At 38.7% G+C, this 21,885-nt stretch overlaps 1 protein-coding gene across 1 annotated transcript; it reads left to right on the forward strand.

The window, feature by feature from the left end:
* Positions 1 to 2,554: 2,554 nt before the first annotated feature.
* Positions 2,555 to 9,686, forward strand: LOC107810574 (importin subunit alpha-2). Its single transcript, XM_016635365.2, has 11 exons — positions 2,555 to 2,998; positions 3,840 to 3,936; positions 4,013 to 4,104; positions 4,202 to 4,333; positions 4,423 to 4,608; positions 4,724 to 4,887; positions 4,981 to 5,059; positions 8,059 to 8,187; positions 8,472 to 8,599; positions 8,688 to 9,094; positions 9,217 to 9,686. Exons 1-10 carry the CDS (start codon positions 2,783 to 2,785, stop codon positions 9,052 to 9,054), a joined length of 1,590 nt encoding a protein of 529 aa, XP_016490851.1. The 5' UTR covers positions 2,555 to 2,782; the 3' UTR covers positions 9,055 to 9,094; positions 9,217 to 9,686.
* Positions 9,687 to 21,885: the final 12,199 nt, after the last annotated feature.

Consider the following 21,885-nt stretch of genomic DNA (forward strand, 5'->3'; position numbering starts at 1 on the left):
ACGAACGCAAAGGTCAACCTTCAGTCCCAACAAATTCCCTTTTGTGATTGTGAACTACCAATTGCTATTGCAAAGAACAAATCCTTCCCAGCTCCATGTCACTCTTCACAATCTTGACTCACCATCCGCGATCGCGGCGCATACCAAAAATACGAGAAACCAGTAGTTGTAAAATAAGGAGAAAGGGTTCGAAACTACCTCGAAACACACTTGAGGCCCCAACGACCCCGTCCAATCATACGAACCAGTCCCAATACCTTATCCAAACTTATCCAAAGGCTCCAAACGCCACGAATAACATCAAAAACATGAATCATCGATCAAAATCCTTCTCTTACCTGTCAAACCTTCAAACTTCGCCGAACGTGTCTGAATCATACTTACACATTCTAGATCACAATCAAACTTCACACACAAGTTCCAATTAAGTGAATGAACCTCTCCAAGGTCCCGAAACACCGCCCGGAGCCCGATAACACCAAGTCACACTCCAAGCCAAACTTAGCAAATTTCAAAACCTTTAAAATGCAAACTTCCGATAATAAGCGCTGAATCGCTCTTGAACCATCCAATACTCAACCAAAATATAGACCCAAGTCTGAAATCACCTTATAGACCTATAGGAATCTTCAAATCCCGATTCCGAGGTCGTCTACTCAAAAGTTAAACCTTGGTTAACTTTTTCAACTTAAGGCTTTCGAAATGAGAATTACTCTTCCAAATCAACATCGAACTTCTCAAAAATCATAACCAACTTCATGTACAAGTCATGATACATAAAGTGAAGTTACTCAAGGTCTCAAATCGCTGAACGACATGCTAGAGCTCAAAACGAACGGTTGGGTTGTTACACCGGGGATCAACCCTTAGCCCCTTTTTATTTGCCTTGGTGATGGACACACTAGCACGACACATTCAAGAACAGGTGACATGGTGCATATTATTTGAGATAACATAGTAATAATTGACGAGATGCGAGGCAGTGTTAACGCGAGGTTGGAGGTTTATAGATAGACCTTGGAGTCTAATGGTTTCAAGTTAAGCAGCATGACCAAGATAAAATACGTGAAGTGCAAGTTAAATGATGTGACTCATGAAGCAGATATGGATATAAGGCTTGATACTCAAATAATCACCAAGAGAGAGAGAGAGTTTCAAGTATCTTGGGTGAGTAATCCAAGAAAATCGAAAGATTGATAGGATGTCACACATCGTACTGGAGCGGGTGGATGAAATGGAGGCTCGCACCCACGTTTCTATGATAAAAATGTGCCACTAAAACTTAAAGGTAAGTTCTTTAGACTGGTGGTTAGACCGACTTTGTTGTATGGGGCAGAGTGTTGGCAATCGAGAAATCCCATGTCAATAAGATGAAAGTAGCAGAAACGAGGATGTTGAGGTGAATATGCCGATATATAATGTTAGATAAGATTAGGAATGAAGTTATTCGGGACAAGGTGGGAGTGGATCCTGTGGAGGACAAGTTGTGGGAAGCGAGGCTAATATGGTACAGGCATATGAAGAGGAGAGGCACAAATGCCCCAGTAAGGAGGTACGCGAGTTTGGTTATGATAGGTCTAAGGAGAGGTAGAGGTCGACTAAAAAAATATCGGGGAGAGGTGATTAGGTTGGATATGACACTGCTCCAGCTTACCGAGGATATGACCCTTGATAGGAGGGTGTGGAGGTCAAGAAGGTTAGAAAGTTAGTAGGTAGTCAAGTGTTTTTCTTCTCCATACCAGTATTATTAGTATTAGTCTTGTATTTTCTTATTTTTAGGTTTCTATTACTGCGTGCTGTTTCTTTCACTTCGATTTTCTTATTATCTTGATGTAGTTTGTTGTTAATACTTCTTTTTCATCTTTACATGATCTATTAAAAATACCCTCTCTATCTTTTTAAGATAGGAGTAAGGCTGCATACATACTACCATCTCCAGACCTCACACACTGAGTTTGTTGTTGTTATTATACTTTTGAGAAAAACATTTTTCAAAATAAGTTGATTTTAGAAAATTGGCCAAACAGGTTATTAGTGAAGGAGAAACATCAACATCTTTGCCAACCTATAATTCCAATTCTCTTGTTACCTACTCATATATGTCATTCAGATTTCCCTACCAATTCCCTACCCAATTGAGTAGCCAATTATATCGTCATCGAAGACAAACATTAATTAAAAGCTTACGGTGTGCAACTATTCTTTTTCTTGCCCATGGAGATGGGAGATTTAATTTGAACGTCATATTGTTGGCATTATTTTTTATTTTCTTTCCTTATTTTAATTGAGAAATAGAAAATATTTGATTAAGAATCAGTGGCCAATAAGTTCGAAAAAAAAAACGGAGAAATTCTCTGTTGATATTTCAAATTGAGGGTATTTTTGTTCTAAATTCTATTCGAATTAAAACGTGTCTAAGTTTTAAAACTGTGACTTATTTTTGAACAGAATCTTGGGCTTGAGCCCAGAAGAAAAACCCAAAATAGATGAAGACCCGGCCCATGAAGAGAAGTAGACTAGAAGAGGAACTCTTTCCCAAACCCTTGTCAGTCACGGTCTTCTCTCCAAAATATTTTCTCTCTCTCTCTCTCTCTCTCTCTCTCTCTCTCTCTCTCTCTCTCTCTATATATATATATATATATATATATATATATATATATATATATATATATATATATATATATATATATTTTTTTTTTTCAATCTTGGTTGTCCTTCTCAAGGGTTTTCTGTAATACCCTATTACTATCTCTTTTGCAGTTCTCGTTTTTTTTATACGAAGATGTCTCTGAGACCAAGTGCTAGGACGGAAGTTCGTCGGAACCGGTACAAGGTCGCCGTCGACGCCGAGGAAGGCCGGCGCCGGCGAGAGGACAACATGGTTGAGATCCGAAAGAGCAAGAGAGAAGAGAGTTTGCTCAAGAAGCGTAGGGAAGGCCTTCAACCCCAACAACAACCCTTCCCGGCTAATCTCCATACATCTACCGTGGAAAAAAAGGTGGGTTTTGTTATTTATAGTAACTAAATTCTCTTTTTTCCCTTCAATTTGGGTCTTGTTTTATCAGTATATTTTGCATACCCATTTGGATGTTTAGCTATTTGATTGGTAAAAATTGAATCCTGGAGCTTTAGTGATAGTTTTTTGCCATTTTTGGAAAGTCATTTGTTAGTCTTTATTCAATCAATTGATTGACAAGAGTGGGTTGCTCTAGTGGTGAGCATACTCCACTTCCAACCAAGAGGTTGTGAATTCGAGTCACCCCAAGAACAAGGTGGGGAGTTCTTGGAGGGGAGGGAGATGTGAAATAGCCTCTCTAAACACTACCCTCCCCAGACCCCACTAGTGGAATTATATTGGGTTGTTGTTGTTGTATTCAATCAATTGATTAATCAATCTCAAACTATGCAATTTTTTGTAATAATCAGGCTGCAAAGGTGAATTCAGGATTGAACCTTATGAGTTCGAGATGCCACTAAACCCACTGACAAAGATTTAATATTTGTACATATTTAGTAGATTTCACAACTCATATAACGGGTCTGAGTTAAAGCTGCTTCTATTGTGCATCCGCCCCTGGATGAGGGGATAGTCACTTTGATGTTTAAGGCCAAATCAGTTTCTGCTGTATGAATGTTCGTGTATATGTTTCGTCTGTCCAAAATAATGAATATTTAAGCAGGAGCAAAAGTTAGTTTGATTCTGTTTTAAAACTTGTTCATAAATGAACTTTGGATCAAATGGTTTTTTAATCACAGTTATCTCATAGTTGGGACTTGATTGTTTGTGCTGATTTGATTGTGAATGTGGTTTTGAATGGTAATTAATTGTTGGTTTACAGTTGGAAAGTCTTCCATCAATGGTTGCTGGTGTTTGGTCAAATGATAACAATTTGCAGCTGGAGGCCACCACACAATTCCGTAAATTGCTCTCTATTGGTATGACTAAGTCTACTCCTGCTTCTTTTATGCTGGTTTCATTCAATCGACTTAACGTGCGATTTATGATTAACAGAAAGGAGTCCTCCTATTGAGGAAGTTATACAATCTGGTGTTGTTCCTCGATTTGTTGAGTTTCTAATGAGGGAAGACTTTCCGCAGCTCCAGGTATGAGAGTGATGCTTGATTACTCTATTTGTGCCTTCTTTAGCGTTTCACGTTGTAGCTTCACACTTACTTTATCGTTGTGGTTATGCTTTCATAGTTTGAAGCTGCTTGGGCTCTCACAAACATTGCTTCTGGTACCTCGGAGAATACCAGAGTGGTGATTGATCATGGGGCGGTGCCAATTTTTGTAAAGCTTCTGGGTTCTCCAAGTGATGATGTCCGTGAGCAGGTGTGTTTTGAAAATGGGTAGACCCTTATGCCGTATAGACTGAAGTTATGTTGATTAGCAGGCTGATTGTGTTTTCTTTCCAACTACAGGCTGTGTGGGCATTGGGAAATGTTGCTGGCGATTCTCCTAGATGCCGTGATCTTGTGCTTAGTAATGGGGCTTTGATTCCTTTGCTGGCTCAGTTGAACGAGCATGCCAAGCTTTCAATGCTGAGAAATGCCACGTGGACTTTATCAAACTTTTGTAGAGGCAAGCCGCAACCTCCATTTGAGCAGGTTGGTAATGGCTGTCGAAAATTTTTCATGCCTGCAGTATTTAATTCAAAAAATTGTTTTTCCTTGAGACCTTATTGGATTGTTTTTGCATTACTGATGACGATTCATTTTCCAGGTGAGACCAGCACTCTCAGCTCTTCAGCGCCTCGTTCATTCGAATGATGAAGAGGTGCTAACAGATGCATGCTGGGCACTTTCTTACCTTTCTGATGGTACCAACGACAAAATTCAAGCCGTCATTGAAGCAGGTGTTTGTCCACGGCTGGTTGAGCTCCTCATGTGAGTGGGATGTTTTAGTTTCCTCATTTAACCTACTTTTTTTGTATTTAGCTTATGATTGAATCTGATATATGTATGCCAATTGATGTTCAGGCATCCGTCTCCTTCAGTACTCATCCCTGCTCTCCGTACAGTTGGAAATATTGTTACAGGAGATGACCTCCAGACTCAGGTATGTAGGTCTTAAGGAGCTTTTAGAAGCTTTCATGGTTGTAGCCAAACACTTTGATGAATTGACTAATGAAAAAAGGTACAAATAAAATAAAAGGTTGAAAGTTGGAAACATCTGATATAATATATATTGTGAAGATATTTCAGCATTCCCTGAATCAACTTCAAATTTGATCATCTTCAGTCCATTTCTAAACTTTATAGCATTGTGCTCGGTTCACTCCTGGATTTAGGCCGGTTCTCTATGCAACCGAGCAATCTAGTAGTAGCCAAAAGCGAAAAGCGCGAAAAGGCTCCAATGTCTTATGGAGCTTTAAGCGCAAAGCACAATTAAGGCATGGGCTATAGGAAGAAAGGTGTCAAGGAAAAATAAAGATACAGAAATGTATTGCAAGAAAAATGTAAGCATAGACACAAATAATAATTATTTGGACAGAATGGAAAAACTATAATTAGCTATATATAATTGTACCCTTAAAGATGGAACCCATTGGTGGAAGACACTCGCCTTAACACCTTGAGACCTACACTAAAGCGCCAATTAAGCGAGGCGAAGTGCACAACCTGCGCTTCACCAAGCTTCAGGGCTTAAGCACGCTTTAGGCGAGCGTTTAACACACTGAGTAGTACAAGATACGGATCAAGAACTTTGAGTTGTTGGTTTTGAATTCTAGAAAAGGCTGCTTACTGGTTTTGGGTAGATTATTTATACATATTAAGAGGGTGTTTGGATTGGCTTTTAAGCTGGTCAAATCAGCTTTTAAGCTCTTTTTAACTTTTTTCAGTGTTTGGCAAAATAAAAAAGTGCTTAAAATAAGTTAAAAACTGCATAAAACAAGCCAAAAGCAAGAATCTGGGCAATCCCAACTTGTTGCTTTTTGCTTAAAAGCTATTTCTGCTGAAAAGCCACTTTTTTTAGGCCAATCCAAACGGGCTCTAAGTGGATTTCTTAACACAAATGCAAATTTGGGCCAAAGCTACAAAACCTTTCTGCCGAACTCGTAACCAGAACGGTAGCTCCGCCCCTGTCTAGTACCATCTGCACTTGTAGCTATCATTTTTATTGCCTAACACCTGCTCTTAGTTTACAATTTTGTGGACAAGATTAATTTATTTGATTTATTGTTGTAATATGCAGTAGCATAGTTAAATCTACAGTTATTGAAAGTGGCTGTCTTAGTGCTGTAATTTGCAGCAAGACATGCACCGTTATTATTTTATTTTTTCTACATCCTTAATCAGTGACTATCCAATCTTGAGCTTGAAATGACACTACATTAGTACATTTTTTGGCAGTTGAGTATTTCTGTATAGTTTACCAGAAACAAAATGCTAGTGTTTATGGCACCTCACTTAACATAGTGTATGTAATATAGGCAGGAAAAAACGATTTATAAGCTGTAAGTATGTTATAGCCTGTTTGGCCAAGGCAAAAGCGCTTTTTTTTCTTTTGGTCAAAAGTGCTTTTTTCTAAAATTAAGGTGTTTGGCCAAGCTTTTGAAAGGAAAAAAAGTGCTTTTGAGGATAAGCAGAAACAGTTTTGGAGCTCCAAAAGCACTTTTTTGAAAAGCACTTTTGAGAAAAATACACTTAGAAGCAGTTTTTTAAAGTTTGGACAAACACTAATTGCTGCTCAGCAGTGATTTTCAAATTAATTAGCCAAACACAAACTGCTTCTCACCAAAAGTACTTTTGAGAAAAGCACTTCTCAAAATAAGCTGATTTTTGCAGCTTGGCCAAACGGGCTATTAATATCTTTACCTAATTGTGGAGCAGTTGTGGTTTCCATGTTATTCCAAAGATAAGCCCCAGTTCCTAATATTTTCCAAATATATGGCTTGTATAAAGTTGAAACTTTAAAAGCGTAAACTTTGTACTAGTTGTAACAATGGAATGTCACAGACCTGTTTCAATTGTATTCTTTTAGCCAGACGTCCATCTTTTTTTTCTGATCAAGCAAAGGGAAAGTTCAATAACTTCCAGATAGTTCAAAGTAAATTCTTTAGGCAAAACAAGTGTAAACTGATAAGATGGCGCTCCTTAAATTTTCACGCAGCGATTTTAATTACTCTGTTCCAAATAGTTTAATGACACTAAGGAGAAAGAAATGGAAAATAATTCTTTGCGCTTTTAACATTTTGACTGCCATTTGTTCCACAAATTAGAACTGTAGTAAAGAACATATTGGATAGTCGTAAATAGATTGGGATTGTATTGGATTCACTTTTTGTATTGAAGTGCCTTTTCTTTAAGTAGTTTTTTCAAAAATAGTACTTACGGGTGTTTGGTCCATTATTTTTAAAGCAATTCTTCGTTGTTTTTAATAAAGCAGTTTGTCGGGTTTCTTTTTTTGGTGCATTTTAGATTTCTCTCAAGTGTTTCACTAACTTAATCCCTTTAAATCTTGATTTGAAGAAACACGACACTATTTTCTTATGTAAGTTGGTAATAAGAAATTACATAATGTTTAGATTTAGGTTGAAATTCATTTTCAAATGCTCAAAGTTTGTCATATGCTCTCAAGTGGGGCCTTATACTTTGTATCTTAAGATGCTGTGGAGGCATTATGCTTTTCTGAGATATGTTAATGTCATAAGATGCTCAAGAGGTGTTTCGCAAGCTGTGCGCTTTTCACTAGGTGCTTCTAGCATGGTTTCGTTTTTCAAAATATGAACTTGAAGTTATATGCTTCTTGAAAGGAGAATCTAATTGTCAGGTACAAAAGGGAAAGTGAGTTTAACTCACCCTTGTTAAATTGGCAGTGTCTTGGGATCGGTTTGGTGGAGATCATCAATTATCTGTCTTCCTCTGCTGGTCCTGTTCAGCTATATATCATCCTTTTTTATGTGCTAAAATTGTAGGATGAGTGCAGTGTGAGACCACACTGGAAAAATGAATTTTTGCTTTGCTTTTTTCTTAAACCTTCTGCTAATGTATTTTGTGTTAGTCATGCATATTACTTTATTTTTTTTACTAATGTCAACTATCTTCACAATCCAGTGCATTATTGAACATGGTGCCCTTACTTGCCTGCTGAGCTTGTTAACACACAATCACAAAAAGAGCATCAAGAAAGAGGCATGCTGGACCATATCCAATATTACTGCTGGGAACAAGGAGCAGATACAGGTACGTCTCTTGCATACAGTTTTTGCACGTCTTCTAAGTTCTATAATGCAAATCTATGGGTGGTTAAATAGGTGAATATGAGAGTGTAATAGTTGGTGTAGTAGTTTGAAATTGAAATGAGAATTTGAGTTGTGGAGATGCTTTGTAGTAATGCGCACCGCCCTCTTACCACAGCCCAGCTTTCTTTGCTTTTATTGATAGACTTTTCAATTGATTAAACCACCAGTGCATTTTCCATTTATCTAAAATTCTAAATAATAAGATATTTTTTTACATTTGAGCAGGCTGTAATTGAGGCTGGATTAATTGCTCCTCTGGTCAATCTGCTTCAAACTGCAGAATTTGATATCAAAAAAGAGGCTGCCTGGGCTATTTCAAATGCTACTTCTGGTGGGACTCATGAGCAGATCAAGTATGTAACGTCTCTTTTGGGTAATCATCCCTCTGATATTGCTGATAATATTACTGAACTCGGTGTTTTCTTGTGCTTTTGGCTTCAGGTTCTTGGTGAGTCAGGGTTGCATAAAGCCTCTATGTGATTTGCTTGTGTGCCCCGATCCAAGGATTGTCACAGTCTGTCTGGAAGGATTAGAAAACATATTGAAGGTTGGGGAAGCAGAAAAAGCAAACACTGGAGGCATTAATTTCTATGCTCAGCTGACCGACGATGCAGAGGGATTGGAAAAGATTGAAAACCTTCAGAGTCATGATAACAATGAGATATATGAGAAGGCTGTTAAGATACTGGAAACATACTGGTTGGAGGAGGAGGACGAAACATTGCCGGCAGGTGATGAAACACAAGCTGGATTCAATTTTGGCGGGAATGACATTCAACTTCCATCTGGTGGATTCAAGTTTGGTTGAAAGTTATGACATCCATCCACCAATTTTTTCTCCTTAACAGGTGCATAACATTGTGTGCGAAGCATTTATCCTATTCCTTAATCTGCATGCTCTTGTTGGATCGAAAAGCTTAAAGGCATTTTTTGTTAATCCTTTGCTCACCTGAAGCATTAACATATGCAGGGGTTGAGTATGGTGGATGAGAAATGCAGTTTGAAGATGACATGTTGGTGTTGGGGTCATGTCAAGTCGAGTCAGATCACCTCCCTGAGTCTGGTCAGTCCGGGTCAAGAGTCAGTCGTGGTTGAGGGGAGGTGCCGAGGTGGGGTCACTCCATATGACAGTGGTAAATAAGACGGCGTGAAGAGTCAAGAGGTAACAGCAGTGGCATCTTGGGAATTTTATACACTATTCCCCTGCATTGCTTGTGTTTTGGTGAAAGTATGGAAGTTTTTATTATCAGTGAATTAGCTTCTCAGAGTGCGGAGTCCCTTTCGCAGTTAGCACATGAGATGTATCTGCAGTCTGTCTGAAAAGAGTCTGTCTATAGTATTTCGAGTTGCCGGGTGAATGTCTATACTTTATGAGTCATTTTCTATAAATATTGCAAAAGTACATGTTTGAGCAATTTTGATTATTCTTGGTGTCCTTAATTTTGGTTGCCCTAGTTCAAGTTGCACTCTTCAGCTATCGGCTTAATATGTGTCGAGATGAATTGCTCACTTTTCAGGTTTTTCTTGTACTGCATACAAGTTACTCAAAATCACCATGAACTTGCACTTGGATATTGTGGTATGATGGAGGTGATACCAGAGCAAAATTCCCCTGCTTGAGCAATCAGTGCAGCATAGATGTCATAAAAGGTCCACTAAAATTCTAACGCTATTTTGTGCAGTTGTGGTGAAATTATTGGAATAAGACATTTTGGCAAAGATCATTACATATTTGCTTCTTGCCAACGTGATGATACTTGGCCACGTATTTGATTTAGCCAATCCATAGTTGGTTACTTTTATAGAATTAGGCATTTAGCAAGCCCCGAGTCTCGCATGGATGCAATATGCAAGAAAGGTTACTCCTGATTAGATGCTTTTCCTATTTTAATTGACTCTCCTAGTTGCCCAGATTACTTGGATAGCTTGGTTTTTTGTTGAAAATGTAGCAACATTATAATACTCCATATTTCATTAATTAAATTTAAGGCTGAATTCTTGGTATGGTGATATATGATAGGGGGATGAACTAATATAAACAGATTGGCAAGAGACATTTTTGTTATAGCTGTGCGCGGCGCTTCACATTGATAATGGATAATACGGAGTATGGTATATAGTATTATTTACAGTGTACAAATCGAAATACAATATCCTGCCCTTTTGGTCAAGGTAAAATATTGTCTAAATACTTATTTAATGCAACTTGTCAGCCAATCCCTCATCTTCCCCACCCTCCCTCTGTCTCTCTATCTTGTTTTATCCAAATCATTATTTGTTCAGAACTCTCTGTCCCTTCCTCATCAACACCACCACAGTGAAACCCCTTCTTTTACTTTTTTTTATTTAAGTGTAACTGATATTTCAGATGGGATTTATGCTGTTGATTCGGAAGTCATATGGGTGCTTGAAATTGGGCAAAATTTTCAAGCTTGAAGTATAGTAATCCAAATTATGAGGGGCTTATACTCGTTCTTTTTTTTTTTTTTTTTTTTTAAATATGAAAATGTTTCTGTTGGTGCTAGATTTGGGTCAGGAGGAGTCTGAGATCCTTTGATAAAAAATGGTGGGTGGTTGTTCATGTTTTTGGTGGCAGCCATGAATTTTGAAAAATGGGATGAAAATTTGTTGTTTTTGGGTGAAAACTGAAGATTTTTTATGTTTAACATTTTGGTGGTTGAAAATGCAAGGTTTCTGGCGTGTTTTCTTTTTAATTGATGACACATGTCAAAATCTTATTGGTGCGTAGTATACACCTATTGAGAAAATTGGCAACTGTATTAGACACATTTTTAAAAGGTTGAGTGTGTAATATTATTTTCACTAAGGATTTGGTCTTATGTATTTTGGCCCCTTTTTAATGAGATGTCAACATTAGAGGGATTGATTACTGATTTTGCTGTAATACATAAATGTGTCTTTTAGTTACCCAAATTTTTATCACTTAATGATGATTAACTGATATATTATCTCACATTAGGTTGTCACATGACTATGATAAAATGTGTTTGAGTGCTTACTGTGACATCGGTCATCGACTCATCTCTCAGGATTTGCTCATGACAGCAGGAACAAGCTTAAATATTATATATATATATATATATATATATATATATATATATACATTCTTTATGTTATATACAAAAATTATACAACTTTTTCGGCTATCAAATGTAAGTAGTTTCTGGTGCGGACTAAAAGTGAAAAAAGTCCAAATCTAAAAAACATTACTCTTTATTTCAGCTCAGGCAATATTCCTATCAAATTGGGCTCATATTTTATATTCTTACCTGATTTGACCCAATTTATATAAGTTGATTTCTTTTTATCCCTTTATTCCAAGACCCACTTTTAATTGAAAATTTGGTTAAAGCATTGAATGGATCTACGAGTTCTGTTGGGGTAAATGATGATTTGAGGTACATTTCATGGTTGAAAACATAAGCTGAAAACTGAAGAAATCAGAAAAACCTTCATTGTTGGGGCTCAAGTTTCTCAAATCTGAAATTTAATTGATTAAAAAAATCCATTAAAGAGCTGAAAGCCAAACTCGAATTTGAGATTCATTTTGAATTGGGTATTGTTGAGTGCGCATTGGTGGTTGTTCCAATCATTTGGGAGTTCAAAACTGAAAATTGAAGGGATTTAGATTTGAGCTAAATTCCGAAAGAAGAAAAACCCGTGAAGCTCCATTGATAGGATTTATTTGTATAACAACGTATAATAGTGTATATGGGTATATAAACATCTTTTATACAGTGTTACATAGTTTTATACAAGGTTGATACATTGTTTACGGGTAATTTGGTAAATTTCTCACATTTGAAATGGAGGTGTGATGGTGGCTAAACGATATTTTTTAACTGTAAATGTGTATAGTTATTATTTATACACACTTATACAATATAAATATATTATTTAAATATTATGTATACAAGTGTATATATTTTGTATAAATGTATATAAGCGTGTATAATTTTATATAATTGTATATGCTAGTATATAATTTATACACTGTCATTATTGTCATTATCCCATTCACCACTATGAAAAATGTATATACGTTAAACTTCCATCGACAAATTAATTTTGTGTGTGTTTTCTTACCTTTTCTTGACTAATTTATGTATAAAGTCGATTTTCTTAGTTGATTTCTATGTCAAATCACGAATTTATAACAAATTCTTTTAATTTTTGTATTTTGGTTTATGCTCTTTGGAACATGGGAAAGAAAAAAAAAAAGGTTTTTATTGTATTGTGGCTGGTTTTTTTTTTTTTTTTTTTTTGTAGATGCAATAGGAAGGTATAAGACCGATTTATGCAGGATTCTGTTAAGATTCAAAAATTACACAATTTTTGTGCTTGAAGATCTGCAGAAAAAAATTGGAAATAAGCCCTTTTTTGGCGAACTGGGCCTATTGTATTTGGGTTTTAACTTTGCAAAATTATATATAGGTCATTCGGTTGTAATGTATGTTATTTGTGAAGTTGCAAATTTTCTCATAAATCTATACATTTCAGGCATTCGTGGTTGGTGGATATTCTTAATTTTATTCTGTAATACCTAAAATCTATACGAGTAGAAAATTTAGTTGATCAAATTTACTACTGGAAGTATGAGAAACATACACTTTTAATTTTAGTCTAGAATTTACATTCGAAGCTGATGAACTACCATTAGACAAATAATAAATTGCACTACTCTCTAACTTTCTTCGTCAGCCTCAGCAATTTATGCAAGTAACTCTAAAGTTTGTGATTTAAAAAGTTGTAGATATTTGTGGAATGGCCAGCTAACTCCCAAAGATGGGACCCTATGGCCCAAAATTGTCTGGTTTTGGCCCTTTATGTTGTAGATTTTAGGGACTTTTAAATTTCAAATTTATTTATCCACTTTATTTATGTTTTCCTATTTACAGAAAGTCACTAATTTTTTTTACAAAATATATACAAATTCGTTCAAGATCTACAATTTGAATATAATTTTTTTCTACAAAATCAGATCGAAAATTACAATTTACATACAATTTATATATAACTTGTATACAATTATGTTAGTTGTATATATTTTGTATGCCGTTTCTACCTCCGGCATATAAAATATATACAATTTATTTATGTCTTATTCTTCGAGTTTCAACATGAAATTCTAACCAAAATCACCTCAAATCTTCACCAAATTCTTTCAAAATGAGATGTTCAAAGGATATTCCCAATCATTTGCAACAACACCTAATTCAAACAAATAATAATTTTCCAAAAATCAATTTTCGAATTCAAAGTTTCGAACTTTTTAATGGCTGTCTATAGCTATTCATTAAAGAGATGGTGATGAGAAACTTCAAATCTTATGCATGCGAACAATGCGTTCGATATTTTTCAGTAATTGAGTATTATTAAACTTAATTTTAATTTATTATCTAGGAAATCAAGTTCATTCCCCTTATTTTGAGGTGCAAAAAAATATGAAATTCAAGTGACTCGATTTTCAGGCTATTGTCCGTGCCATTGCCATTAGTAATTAGTGGATTCTTTCTTGAGAGAGATGAATGGAATGGGGAAGGAAGAAGAGGGAAAGAAAATGGGTAAAATTGGAGTCTAATGCATTTTTTTTGTATATAAATGGTAAACCGTATGTCAACTTGTAATTAAGCTAAAGTTTTAATATTGAGGGTAAATAAGTTTTAATAGTAGTATAGATAAGTAAAAATCTCCGGATTTTACTACTGATTCATATTTTCTTTTTCTTTGTAGAGAACAGTTTCTTTTATTGGGCATTTGTGTTATCATTGCAGACGTATAAAATTTATTGGGTCTACTTCATATTAAATTTAATGGGATTAAATAATTAATTAAGACTTTACAAATTAAATATAAGTCCAATTTTATGCCTAAAGTTGTTTCATCTTAAGGCTGAGACTCATGCCATATGTCAAGTGACATGGTATGACCAGTCAAAGGCAAGGCCAACAAGATATATATGCAACAATTATATTGTATATGGTCAAAATAGATTTCGGCTTTCCTACGTTCGATCGAGTTCGAGTGGCAAGAAACCGGAGTAGGATTTTGGGAGTGAGCTCCGAAGACAGTACAAACGAGCCTCGAGTCCGAAGGCTGCTCGAGGAGTCGGCTCGATAATCTTATCGAGCCCGTGACTAAATCGATCTGCAAGGCATTGCTTCGATGTCGAAAATGCGTCACGCCCATCCCGAAGGTCAAACTGAAGCCAAGACCGACGAGCCAAGACTGAAGGGCCCGACCCAGTAACGAGTTCGAGCCAGTATCGAGCTCACAGACAAGAACCGTTACAACCGCACCAAGAGACAAATCTATCTTGGCGGGAATCGAGGAAGAGACAAATCATCATGGGTCCTCCACTATCTGCTTTATTTTATTATTTTGTTATAAATAAAGTAATGACCCTCTATTATGAAAGAGGGGATCCTTGTAAGCTATGAAGACACCGAATAGATTGGAACAAAAGATCTTTTCTCATATATAAAGATATCTCCTTGTGCTTATTTTACTTCATCTTACTCATTCTTTCTGTTCATCATTCCCATTCTCATAGTCAAATACTTGTATTGTTATGTTTGTATCAAAGGGTATCACGTATCCTTAGAACCATACATAAATTTAATGTTATCCAATTTTTCGGGTAAGCAGTTTGGCGCCCACCGTGGGGCTAAGGATAACACTGATTGTTTGATATAAATCTGCAGTACACACCGGCTTACAACTTCAAATCAGCAATGGTTTTACCTATCGACCACGAAGCTGGCCTTCAAGATGAAACCAACAACTTGGCACTCGGGGCCGGAAGTCCACTTGACGATGGCACTGAGGCTCGAATTGAAGTACTCGAAATTCGAGCCGAAGTACTATTGAATGTCAATTCACAAATAGCTCTGGAGGCGAATCAGCGTTCCGAACCGGAAAAAAGCATTCAGGGCGGTACTCGATCCGTAACCCGAGACACCCATAACGCAGGGGAAATAGGAGCCAACTTACGTATGATCTTCGAGATGCTACAAGCCCAACAAGTAGCGATAGCCCAGTTACAGAGCCAAACTCATATACAAAGCAGGCCGGATTCCAATCCGCTTCGAGAAATCACCCCTAGAACGGAGCCCGCCATAGTGAAATCAAACGAGCAAAAATCGGGGACCACTTCCGAAATTACTAAATTGCTCGAGGAACTCACAAAACGAGTCGAAGCCAACTACAAGAGAGTGGAAACATACAGTGCTAGGGTCGATCAAATCCCGGGGGATCCACTAATGATAAAAGGGCTTGATTCGAAAAAGTTCATACAAAAGCCTTTTCCCTCGAGTGCAGCCCTAAAACCAATCCCCAAAAAATTCCGTATGCCCGAAATTCCCAAATATAACGGCACGACCGATCCTAACGAACATGTCACCTCTTACACATGTGCCATCAAAGGTAACGATTTGGAGGACGATGAGATCGAATCCGTGTTGTTGAAAAAGTTTGGGGAGACCTTCTCGAAGGGAGCAATGATCTGGTATCATAATTTACCACCAAATCCCATCGATTCTTTTGCCATGTTAGCAGATTCGTTCGTAAAGGCACATGCTGGTGCCATAAAGGTTGCAACAAGGAAATCAGACCTCTTCAAAGTAAAGCAAAAGGGTAATGAAATGTTGAGAGAATTCGTATCCCGATTTCAAATAGAACGCATGGAATTGCCACCGGTCACAGACGATTGGGCCGTACAAGCTTTCACCCAAGGGTTGAACGAACTAAGTTCGACAGCATCACGTCGGCTGAAACAAAATTTGATCGAGTATCCAGCAATAACTTGGGCCGATATACTCAACCGATATCAATCGAAAATTAGGGTCGAGGATGACCAGTTGGGAGCTCCGTATGGACCCGTGCATCAGAATAGGACAGCTACTAAAAACCAAAGGGAGATCTACAGAGAACAAAGGTCGAACAAAGACCAATATCAACCGTACGTCGCAGATCGGATGAACAACGGTTCAGCAAATAATACAGTTCGGAACAATTGAAGGATTGATCGAGGGAAAAATTCTCGGGGAATTATGAGCAAGAGCGGCTTTGATAACTATGCCGATCCTATAGAAGCACCTCGGTTATCAGAGTATAACTTCAGTGTTGGTGAATCCGCCATCGTGTCGGCTATCGGACGCATCAAAGACACTAAATGGCCTCGACCCATGCAGACCGACCCTGCCCAAAGGAATCCCAATCAAATGTGCGAATATCATGGCACCCATGACCACAGAATGGAAGATTGCAGGCAATTAAGAGAGGAAGTAGCCCGCTTATTTAACAAAGGGCACCTTTGGGAATTTCTGAGTGATAGGGCGAAGAACCATTTTAAAAACAGGGATTTCGGCAAGCTAAACGAGCAAGAAGAACCGTATCACGTCATTTACATGATCATCGGTGTCGTCGATACCCCTCAGGGACCTGTGCTTAAACACACTAAAACATCGATTGTGAGGGAAAAGCGATCTCGGACTCAAGATTACACACCCATAGGGACTTTGTCCTTCGATGATGAAGATGCAGAAGGAGTCATCCAACCTCATAACGATGCACTGGTAATATCAGTACTCATGAATAAAAATAAAATTAAGCGTGTGTTAATCGATCCAGGTAGCTCAGCCAATATCATCAGATCGAAGGTCGTAGAATAGCTCGGCCTGCAGGACCAGATCGTACCCGCAACTCTGGTTCTAAATGGATTCAATATGGAATGTGAAACCACCAAAGGCGAGATAATCCTACCAATAAACGTGGCCAAAACCATCCAGGAAACAAAATTTCACGTGATCGAAGGCGATATGAGATACAACGCCCTTTTCAGAAGGCCATGGATCCACAACATGAGAGCTGTACCTTCGACCCTACACCAGGTCCTTAAATTCCCAACATCGAGAGGTGTCAAAATAGTGTACGGTGAACAACCTGCTGCAAAAGAAATGTTCACCGTCGAGGAAGCGAAATCAATGTCCTCCCCTTCGCCGATAAAGGGATCGGGCTCAGAAGGAGAACGAGACACCAAATAGCAATCACAGATGTCGGCTCTGACCCAGCCAGATAACCAGAAGATCGAAGAAGATGATGATCAAAGGGTCCCTCGATCTTTCATGATTCCCGATGACTCCGACGCACCAAATCAACAATTAAGGAACTAGAGCAAGTCACACTAATCGAGCACTGGCCCGAGCGAAAGGTATACTTGGGAACGGGGTTGAGCCCTGAACTTAGGAAAAAACTTGTTCAATTTCTTATCGATAATATTGATTATTTTGCCTGGTCCCATTTAGATATAACAGGGATCCCACCGGACATAACGACGCATCGGCTAAGCTTGGACCCTAGGTTCAGACCGGTAAAGCAAAAGGGATGACCCCAGTCCGAGGGAAAGCACGCATTCATAAAGGACGAGGTAACCAAACTTCTCAAGATAGGGTCCATTCGGGAGGTGAAATATCCCGAATGGTTAGCCAACGTAGTTGTAGTGCCTAATAAAGGGAACAAACTTAGAATGTGTGTGGACTATAAGGATTTGAACAAAGCATACCCCAAAGATTCCTTTCCGCTGCCCAATATCGATCGCATGATCGATGCCACGGCCGGCTACGAGATCCTCACTTTTCTCGATGCCTATTCCGGATATAATCAAATCCAGATGAACCCGGAGGACCAGGAAAAGACTTTATTCGTCACCAAATATGGAACATATTGTTATAATGTGATGCCCTTCGGGCTAAAAAATGCATGGGCTACTTACCAACGCCTAGTAAATAAAATGTTCGAAGAACAAATATGTAAATCAATGGAAGTTTATATTGATGACATGCTAGTTAAGTCCCTACACGCAGAGGACCATTTGACCCATTTGCAGGAAACATTCGAAATTTTGAGGAAATACAACATGAAGCTCAACCCCGAAAAATATGCTTTCGGGGTCGATTCGGGCAAGTTCCTCGGCTTTATGGTGTCAAATCAGAGAATCGAGATTAACCCTGATAAAATCAAGGCCATCGAAGACATCATCATCGTGGACAGTGTGAAAGCTGTACAAAGGCTAACGGGTCGGATTGCAGCCTTAGGCCGATTCATTTTGAGATCATCAGATCGAAGTCATAAATTTTTCTCTCTACTCAAAAAGAAGAACGATTTCGCTTGGACCCCGGAATGCCATCAAGCATTAGAGGAACTAAAACGATATCTATCGAGCCCACCACTACTTCACACTCCAAAAACAAACGAAAAACGTTGCTTGTACTTGGCAGTATCGAAAATCACTGTAAGCGGTGTCCTAGTTCGATAAGAGCAAGGTACGCAATTTTTCGTTTATTATATGAGTCGGACCTTAGGAGAAGCGGAAACTAGATATCCGCACCTAGAAAAATTGGCACTTGCATTGATAAGCGCCTCTAGAAAGTTAAGACCGTACTTTCAATGTCATCCTATATGCGTATTAACCACTTACCCACTTCGTAATATTTTGCACAAGCCCGAGCTATCAGGCCGATTGGCCAAATGGGCCGTCGAACTCAGTGGGTACGATATCAAATATCAACCCCGTACGGCCATCAAGTCTTATATTTTAGCAGACTTCGTGGCCGATTTCACGCTAACCCTCGTACCCGAAGTCGAAAAAGAACTCCTATTGAAATCAGGTACATCATCGGGGGTATGGATCCTTTTTACGGACGGGGCTTCGAACGTGAAGGGGTTTGGGCTAGGCATAGTTTTGAAACCACCCACGGGTAACACTATTAGGCAGTCCATTAAAACTACCAGGTTGACTAACAACGAGGCCGAGTATGAAGCTATGATTGCAGGTCTCGAGCTAGCTAAAAACTTGGGAGCAAAAGTCATTGAAGCCAATTGTGACTCTTTGCTGGTGGTGAGTCAAGTAAACAAAACCTTCGAAGTTCGAGAAGGTAGAGTGCAAAGGTATTTAGACAAACTGCTTGTCACTTTGCACCATTTCAAACAATGGATTTTACGGCATGTTCCACGAGAACAAAATAATGAGGCCGATGCGCTTGCGAATTTAGGATCGTCGGTCGAGGTAGATAGCTCGGGGACTGTCGTTCAACTTTCGAGATCGGTAATCGAAGAAGGTCATGCCGAGATAAATTCTACAAGCTTAACCTGGGATTGGAGAAATAAGTATATTGAATACTTAAAGAGCGGAAAGCTCCCATCGGACCCTAAAGATTCTAGGGCCCTACGGAGTAAAGCTGCTCGATTCACGTTGGCTTCGGATGGAACGCTATATCGAAGGACATTCGATGGACCGTTGGTAGTATGCTTGGGTCCGGGAGATACCGATTACATCATACAGGAAGTGCACGAGGGCACTTGTGGGAATCACTCCGGTGCCGATACATTAGTTCAAAAAATAATCAGAGCAGGGTATTATTGGATCGATATGGGCAAAGATGCGAAGGAATTTGTTCGAAAATCTGACAAATGTCAAAGGTTTGTGCCAATGATCCATCAACCCGGAGAGCAACTTCACTCTGTCCTATCCCCATGGTCGTTCATGAAATGGGAAATGGATATCGTCGGCCCTCTGCCATCGACCCCAGATAAAGCCAAATTTATTTTATTTATGACTGACTATTTTTCTAAATAGGTTGAAGCGCAGGCATTTGAGAAAATAAGAGAGAAAGAAGTTATTGACTTTATTTGGGATCATATCGTATGCCGATTCGGGATACCCGCCGAAATAGTATGTGACAATGGGAAATAATTCGTCGGCAGCCAAGTAACAAAATTCTTCGAAGATCACAAAATAAGAAGGATACTATCAACACCATACCACCCTAGTGGGAACGGACATGCCGAATCAACAAACAAAACTATCGTTCAAAACCTAAAAAAGAGGTTGAACGACGCTAAAAGAAAATGGAGAGAAATCCTGCCCGAAGTCCTTTGGGCATATCGGACAACGTCAAAATCCAGTACGGGGGCGACCCCATTCTCCTTAGTATATGGGTCTGAAGCATTGATACCAGTCAAAGTCGGTGAACCCAGTACCAGATTTCGATTCACGATGGAAGAATCAAATAATGAGGCTATGAATACCAGCCTCAAATTATCGGACGAAAGACGAGAAGCTGCTCTTGTCCAATTGGACGCTCAAAAGCAGCGAATCAAAAGTTATTATAATTGAAGAACCAAGCTCTGCCATTTCAAGCCCGGGGACTTAGTGTTAAGAAAAGTCACCATCAATACCCGAAATCCGAATGAAGGAAAACTAGGACCAAATTGGGAAGGACCATATCAGGTTCTTGAGAACGTCGGAAAGGGATCGTACATGCTCGACATTATAAATGGCAAACAGCTATCAAGCAGTTGGAATGTGTCACATCTAAAATGATACTACTGCTAAGGTACGACCCTTCCATATTCATTTACATTTCAAAACTGACCCCTGCAGAAGTCCGAACAAGAGGTAAGATGGATCATTCGCTTGAAAGCACGCGTTGCACTCTTTTTTCCTTAGACCGGTTTTTATCCCAAATGGATTTTTCGGCAAGGTTTTTAATGAGGTAACCAATGATCGTGCTGCACTTACAACAGTATCCGAGGCCTTTGTACAATCGACCTCGAATACTGGGGGGGCATTAGCCCTCAAATATATCAAGTTCTGATGCAAGAAAGTTATTTCGCAACAACGGGGTTCCAGTAGGAAAAGTTGTAAGAGCCAAAATGGTCAAAACGAACCATGCTCATATAGTTGGCCCGACCCAGACGCGAAACATAAATACATGTATAATGACTTGCAAAGAAAGTCCTCCTCTTTACCGATATCTTATATCCAAGAAAAATTCCTCTATTTGGAGATTTATTATGCAATCAGAATTAAGATAAACTAGATCACTAAGCCTACGGGCTACTATTATTATGAGTTCGAGCAAGCACTCACTCGACCATTACGCCTACGAGCTACATTACTTCGAGTTCGAATCATTCACTCGACGAATAAGCCTATGGGCTACTATTATTACGAGTTCGAGCAAGCACTCACTCGACCATTACGCCTACGGGCTACATTACTTCGAGTTTGAATCAATCATTCGACAATTAAGCCTATAAGCTACTTTTATTTCGAGTTCGAGCAAGCACTCACTCGACCATTACGCCTACGGGCTACATTACTTCGAGTTCGAATCATTCACTCGACGACTAAGCTTACATGCTACTTTTATTTCGAGTTCGAGCAAGCACTCACTCGACCATTATGCCTACGGGCTACATTACTTCGAGTTCGAATCATTCACTCGACGACTAAGCTTACGGGCTACTTTTATTTCGAGTTCGAGCAAGCACTCACTCGACCATTATGCCTACGGGTTACATTACTTCGAGTTCGAATCATTCACTCGATGACTAAGCCTACGTGCTACTTTATTTCGAGTTCGAGCAAGCACTCACTCGACCATTACGCCTACGGGCTATATTACTTCGAGTTCGAATCATTCACTAAGCAAATAATAAGCCTACGGGCTACTTTCATTTCGAGTTCGAGCGAGCACTCACTCGACCATTACTCCTACGGGCTATATTTCTTCGAGTTCGAATCATTGACTCAACTAGTAAGCCTAAGGGTTAC

Source organism: Nicotiana tabacum, chromosome 14 (genome assembly GCF_000715075.1).
Source record: "Nicotiana tabacum cultivar K326 chromosome 14, ASM71507v2, whole genome shotgun sequence".
Taxonomy (NCBI): Eukaryota; Viridiplantae; Streptophyta; class Magnoliopsida; order Solanales; family Solanaceae; genus Nicotiana; species Nicotiana tabacum.